The following is a 6,968-nucleotide window of genomic DNA, read 5'->3' as shown; positions in this document are numbered from 1 at the left end:
CCTAGGCTTTTCATTTATATGTCAACAAAATTAAAACCGTTGTGTCTTGTCCAGGAGTGTGAGACTGACCAGGATTGCATCGATGAGTATGGCTTCGGGAACTACTGCTGTGCCCGGGTCAACTCCATCATCCGCAACCTCCACCAGTGCAAGCCGATAGGGGAGGAAGGCGAGCTGTGCCACGTGGGGAGCAACTACCTGCCCTACCCGTTCCGGGGGTCCCGCCGCTTCTGGCGCTGCCAGTGCAACTTCCCGCAGTCGTTCTGGTGCGCTCCTGATGCCGCCAGCTTCCTGCCCGGCGGTGGGCGCTGCGAGCGCTGGGTCCCGCCGGCCAAGACCACCAGCAGCCCCGAAGATGCCGGCTCTGGCTAGGGCAGCAGGTCACCTGACGACAGCACCAACTTGAACCCATAGCTTCCTTGATCAGTCCGTTAAAAGTAGAACCAGTCAGCATTGCCTCGAGGAGGGTGATAGACGGTCACTGAAACGTTGGCTACTAGGTAAATAACACTTGATTGTGTACAAACTTTGTGTTCAAAGAACTTTGTTATCCAGTTTAAACATTGGTTCTAAAAGTGACACTTGTAATCTTGATGAAAGCAACATATGTCCTAATTTATCATATTGTGACTTACATGTATTTTCCCTCATAAATTAAAATGAAGCAAAGTAATGGCAAAGAAAATATCTAAGATAATGTTGTAGAATAACACGGCAGTCAAAATTTGAATTTTATGATGTGGGTTTGACCAATTTTCCATGTCTAGATCCTTTCGACCGTTATTTTTTTTCAAATCAAGGCATATAGGGATTCAATTGGTGCTGCGTCATCTTGATCACTGCGTGAAATCTCTAATCTCAATGCCCTCATCACATTACAAGGGAACAGTGTGGTGATAATGGGGCGAAACTGGCGTTAGCCTGGATTCTATGTAGTTAGTAAACTCCACAGGAGTACGAGCAGCAAAAATTTGACACCTTGTCATAAAAAAATACTAAAGAGAGGTAAAAATTGTCAAGAGTACGAGTACAACTTGAATCAATAATAAAGTTCCCTTGAACCGATATCAGTGGCTTTGTGTTTTGTACTGGTGTACTAGTATAAATGCTATATCTAGTAAAACCCGACAGCTTTATATAAAAAAAGTATTGAGTGAGTGAGTGAGTGAGTGAGTGAGTGAGTGAGTGAGTGAGAGAAGCAAGTCCTTGCAACGCGAATAGGGCGTGAAAACAAGGATCCTTACAACCCGCGGACATGGCCATTGGTTCCATGCTGTTCTTTATGACTTTCAGTTAGGCTGTGTACAACAAGAATATAAACATACACAGGAAACATGTATGACACTAACGTAAGCGTAAGTAAAGGTTCGACTCCACGGTGCATATAATCATATAAAAAGAGCGGTAGACGATTGGGCCAAACATATCGGCAAACATACTGTAACCCAAGTGTATAAAACGGGTTAACAACTGGTGGCAGTACGAAGATAGCCACGAGTTTCATCTGGAGGAAGCCACAGACTAGTACAAAAACAAAGCCAGAAGAAGAGAGGCACATCCACCATTGAACTACGAAAGAACACAAACATTGGCAGGATAACCTAAGCCAGAAATATATCTGCAAACATATTGTAACTAAAGTGTATAAAGTGGATATAGTTTAGGGTGTTAATGAAAGAATTCACAGTCATATTCTTGGATAAGGTCGTATATGAAAGCTAAGAAGAAAGCAACAGACTAGCATAGCCTTCTGCCGTTATGTGCAATACACTTTACACCATTAACCTTATGAAATTACATTTAATCTTTAATCTCTAGGACTTACGTAGTGGTTCTTAAAAGTTTCGTGTGTCGAGGAAAGAAAAGCCTCTCGTCTAGTCTGCAGCTGGTGCCCGGACTGAGGACAGCTAGAAAGCAAGACGTTTATTAAATGCTTGATTTTTGCAACTTTCAGCATTTTGACCAGAACGTGACCTGTCGCACTAATAAACACAGACGTCGACGTGAAGTCGCTTTGAAATGCTTTTCCTCTGCTGTACCTGCCTTTTATTGTACAATTGTTGATTGTCAATCACCAACTTTGTTCCGACAAAATACCTGTTCTTTCTGACATGTACTGACAACATCGCCGCATTTTTTTCTACCCTCTACTACTACTACTGCAGGTAGGTCCAATCAACACACAACACACTAATGAGGTAAATACAAACCTGTCTTACCCACTCCTGCTTGTCCTAGCATCACCTTTATTGTTCTGACCGGGCCGCTGGTATAAAGTATAAACACGGGGGGCCGCCTAGCCGCCAGAGCATAACTAATGATGAAAGAACAACAAGAATTGCTTGTTTTATACCATGTCCTGTGTTTTCTATCATTTTCATAACCAGACTCAACCATACCTGTATATGTTTGTCATTATCATACCAAGCAATGCGTCCTATCGTATATGTGATTTTAATCAGCACGAAGATGTTGTTCACATAAGAAAGTATAAACTTATCTATATTTCCTGCCTTTAATAAATATATTTCATTTTGTGGTCTAGGGTCCAGGGTTTCTTTTAATCACATACCGAATGTTCAGTTGAGGAAAAGGCCAAAGCTGTCAAGTTGGAACTGTATACACTATAAAAACTTAATCTGCAGTACCGTTCCCGGCTCACTCGCAAAAAGGAAAAAATGATCGTCAAATTGCCACTTACACCACTTTATGATTATTCCTTTTGGGATTTTGTTGATATTTCTAGACCAAAATGTTTATAATGAGTTCCTTTATCATTATATGGAAGTCAAACGACCCGGAATTTGGTTTAAGGCGCTCTGGCGCTACAAATGGAAGTTCTATCACAGCCTTTTGGAAAATTCTACGATATCAGAATCTACGACGGTGTTCAACGAATGATAACGTGCCGTTAGTGCCATTTATTTTACATACCACATGTTTTCGTTTATTTATTTATTCATTAATCGATCAGTTGTATACATTATCTTGCATTCTACTGCCTCTTTATCTTCAGACAAAATATGAAGTTGAAATTGTAAACGTTATGTAAAGCAAAGTATCTAAAAGTAAGTTGCAATTATTTCAAGCTTGCTATGTAATTCATACAAGTACATGGAAATACTACTCTCTTAAGACTAGTGCATTAGAAGTTCGTATTACCTTCTGCAAATGTCACCACCTGCAGGCTTTTCAAAAAAAGTTCACGTAAAACCAATGCAAGAGTTCAAAGTGAATATGAATTAATATGTAATTATTAGTATACTATAAAGGTGTAAAATATAGGTGTAAAATATCACTTCTTGGGGTAATTTGCAGACAGGTCTGTAGATTCCAGCCGAGCTCACCGAGCGACTACTAAGACACCATGAGCCCGCTGGTCCCTGGACTCCTTCTCTGTGTGCTGGGGGTGCATTCTTCTTTGGCACAACTGAGCATGCTGGTAAGAGAGTATGCACATACTCAAGTGTACTGTTGTTTGTGTTCTTTTTTTCCCGTGCATACACAGATTTAATTGGTTTTGTTTTCTTTCCCTTGAGAATTGTTCAGATGTGTCCATTTTCACTGATGCTATGCGTGATTAATCAGAATAAAACTTAGAGCACTGGATTAAGGCAGTAAACGAGTCTAAGTATTGGGCTTAACAAGATATTGACAAAGGTAGGAAATGATTGCATTTCACATCCAGAGGTAGAGAGGGTAAGACATAGCAACGTTTTTGAACAGTCGTCAGAGATCGATGGGCACAGTTATGAGAATAGTATCACTGACTTTTTAGCAACCCAAGTTATAGAGGTATATGCCTATTTCACTTTTCCTTAAACATTTTCTCTTTTGCTAGTCAAATATATGTTGGTTATGTTTTGTCATCTATGCTGAACTTTGCTAACGTAGATAGAAGTATATAAGTGACTCTTTGTTGAATTAATCTCTTGCTTTTTTCTCTTTTGTTCATCTGAGTTAGTACTGGAATTAAGAAGGATTCGAAATACCCGGTTGCCCTATTGCGTCGCGGAACTATATTTTGTTAGTCAAATATGTGTCGGTAATGTTTTGCCATCTATGCTGAACTTTGCTAAAAGAAGGTAAAGAGGTAAAAATGTTCAAGCTATACACAAAAGTGGCTTTTTTGTTAAATTATTCTCTGTTGCTTTTTTCATAATCATCGGAAACATTTGTTCATGTGAGTTGGTACTGGAATTAAGAAGGAAATACCCGGTTGCCCAGTTGCGTCGCACAACCATATTTTGTTTGGCGCAACTCAGTTTTAAACTCAAGTAGCGCAGCGCTCTAATTTTCATCGGGCGGAGACTGCGAGTTTCATGCGAGCGGCCTACCGCTTTGTGCAATACAGATCAACACCAACGTAGCAACATCAGATCAGGGCTCTGTATAAAGAATGGAATATCGAGCTATCAAACTGACATTCAAATTGAAAATCATTGTTTTCAAATTTCTTCATTTATTGTTTAAAAATACGTTTATCCGAATTCACTGGTATTCGGCCGAATTGGTGTTTTGGTTGATATTCCTTTCGCTAATTGCTGATTTTGAAGAATTGAAACTGATAGTGCGATGTTGGGAAACGATTCTACGTATCACTTTCTTTCTTCTTCCTTTGAAAGTTTAGACTTCTTAAGCAGGGTTAGGTATCACCATAGAGAGTACTGACAAATTCATCAGATGACCTAAAATCTAAGACAATGGCTGATTATCATGATACCGAGCAACTCAACATGCCCTGCCAAGCCACTGCATACCTAACTACTGTTCAAAGCTATAAATCTATTGATTATCCTGTAACTCAATTGGTATAGCGGCTTTGCAGTTGAGCCTCCTGTGTTCAATTAGTTGGTTCCGGGAGACCCCGGATCGAATCCCGGGAAGGGTATCCTTGTCGGAGCTGCACCGTCTTTTGGAAGAAACGAAAAATGGGGATCTCATGTTCGAGGAGGTGCCTCGAGTGCGGTACAACAGCCTCATTACTCACATTGGTACCTACTGGCTAAAATAACACAACCTGGTGAATTATGCCTCTGTCCCTACTGTACTGTAACAGCAAGCTCCATTGTGCAATAGTTCTTCATACATTGTAAGACGCACTCAATCATTTATATGTCAACAAAACCGTTGCTTCTTGTCCAGGAGTGTGAGACTGACCAGGATTGCATCGATGAGTATGGCTTCGGGAACTACTGCTGTGCCCGGGTCAACTCCATCATCCGCAACCTCCACCAGTGCAAGCCGATAGGGGAGGAAGGCGAGCTGTGCCACGTGGGGAGCAACTACCTGCCCTACCCGTTCCGGGGGTCCCGCCGCTTCTGGCGCTGCCAGTGCAACTTCCCGCAGTCGTTCTGGTGCGCTCCGGATCCCGCCAGCTCCCTGCCCGGCGGTGGGCGGTGCGAGCGCTGGGTCCCGCCGGCCAACACCACCAGCAGCACCGAAGATGCCGGCTCTGGCTAAGATAGCAGGTAACTTGACGACAGCACCAACTTGAACCCCTAGATTTCTTGATCAGTCCGTTAAAAGTAGAACCGGTCAATATTGCCTCGATGAGGTTGATAGACGGTCACCGAAACGTTGGCTACTAGGTAAATAACACTAAATTGTGTACAAAGGTTGTGTTCAAAGAACTTTGTTATCCAGTTTAAACATAGGTTCTAAAAGTTACACTTGTAATCTTGATAAAAGTAACATATGCCCAAATTTATCATATTGTGACTTACATGTTTCTTCCCTGATAGAATAAAATTGAGAAAAGTAATGGCTTTCAAAATATCTAAGATAATGTTGTAAAATAATCATGGCAGTCTAAATTCGAAATTTATGATTTGGGTTTGACCAATTTTCCATCTCTAAATCCTTTCGACCGTTATTTTTTTCAAATCAAGGCCTAGGGATTCAATTGGTGTTGCGTCATGTCGACCACTGCGTGGAATCTATAATCTCAATGCCCTCATCACATTACAAGGGAACTGTGTGATGATAATGGGGCGGAACTGGCTTTAGCCTGGATTATATGTAGTTAGTAGACTCCATAGGAGTACGAGCAGCAAAAATTTGACACCTTGTCATAAAAAATACTAAAGAGAGGTAAAAATTGTCAATAGTACAACTTTAATCAATAATAAAAGTTCCCTTGAACCGATATCAGTGGCTCTGTATTTTCTTTAGGTAGAAATGCTATATCTAGTAAAACTTCACTGCTGTTTCAGAAGAATAGCAAGTTTTCAGGCAACAAGGTATAAAGAACCTAAGTTCAAACAATCCTGAAAAATGTCAAATAATACTTCAGCAACAAAGAGCTTTATTGAGATGGTGTATCATCATGATAATGATACATGTTGCGCAATGAAGATCTGCAAGAAATATACTTCCGCACAGTGTTTTGGGATTAACGTACTATTATAGTACTTGATTCACCCCAGTGCTGTCAATCTTCAACGTTCGATGATTTAATCGTAAAATCTTAAGGCCTATTCCATAGCTAGGTGGTCCACTATATACAAGTTACGCACAAGAAATGCATTAAATCGCGACAGAATTAGGTACACACAAACATAGGCGATAACCAACATACTGATTCGTGCTTATTCAATGGCCCATAGTACCATTCCATCTAATCGTTATAGGCACTCCTTGACGCTCCTTCGTTTATAGTGATGTTTTTGTAGTTACTAGAGAAGTCAAAAGATAACTACAAACAGGTAAAACATTGACGAAGGACTTTTACGACAAAGGTAGCAACGGTTGACCAGAAATAGAGCCACAGCCACCAACTACGGGAGACCAGAAACATGGAGAGGAAAAACATCTCTCAGCTCAACCTGGATGGACGATGAATAATAATAATGGAGGCTATCTATCTAAACGTGATGAGCACGCTTGAGTGAGTGAGTGAGTGAGTGAGTGAGTGGATGGGAGAGTGAGTGAGTGAGTGAGAGAATGAATGAGTGAGTGAGTGAGTG

The 6,968-nt window shown here is 40.9% G+C and overlaps 1 protein-coding gene across 1 annotated transcript; it reads left to right on the top strand.

The window, feature by feature from the left end:
- The first annotated feature begins 5,115 nt into the window (after positions 1–5,115).
- LOC136422175 (prokineticin-1-like) lies at positions 5,116–5,518 on the top strand. Its single transcript, XM_066409820.1, has one exon. It carries the CDS (start codon positions 5,116–5,118, stop codon positions 5,461–5,463), a length of 348 nt encoding a protein of 115 aa, XP_066265917.1. The 3' UTR covers positions 5,464–5,518.
- The last annotated feature ends 1,450 nt before the right edge of the window (positions 5,519–6,968 follow it).

Source organism: Branchiostoma lanceolatum, chromosome 16 (genome assembly GCF_035083965.1).
Source record: "Branchiostoma lanceolatum isolate klBraLanc5 chromosome 16, klBraLanc5.hap2, whole genome shotgun sequence".
Classification (NCBI taxonomy): Eukaryota; Metazoa; Chordata; class Leptocardii; order Amphioxiformes; family Branchiostomatidae; genus Branchiostoma; species Branchiostoma lanceolatum.
The sequence above is the reverse complement of the archived record's forward strand: the minus strand, read 5'-3'. Positions and strand labels throughout refer to the sequence as shown.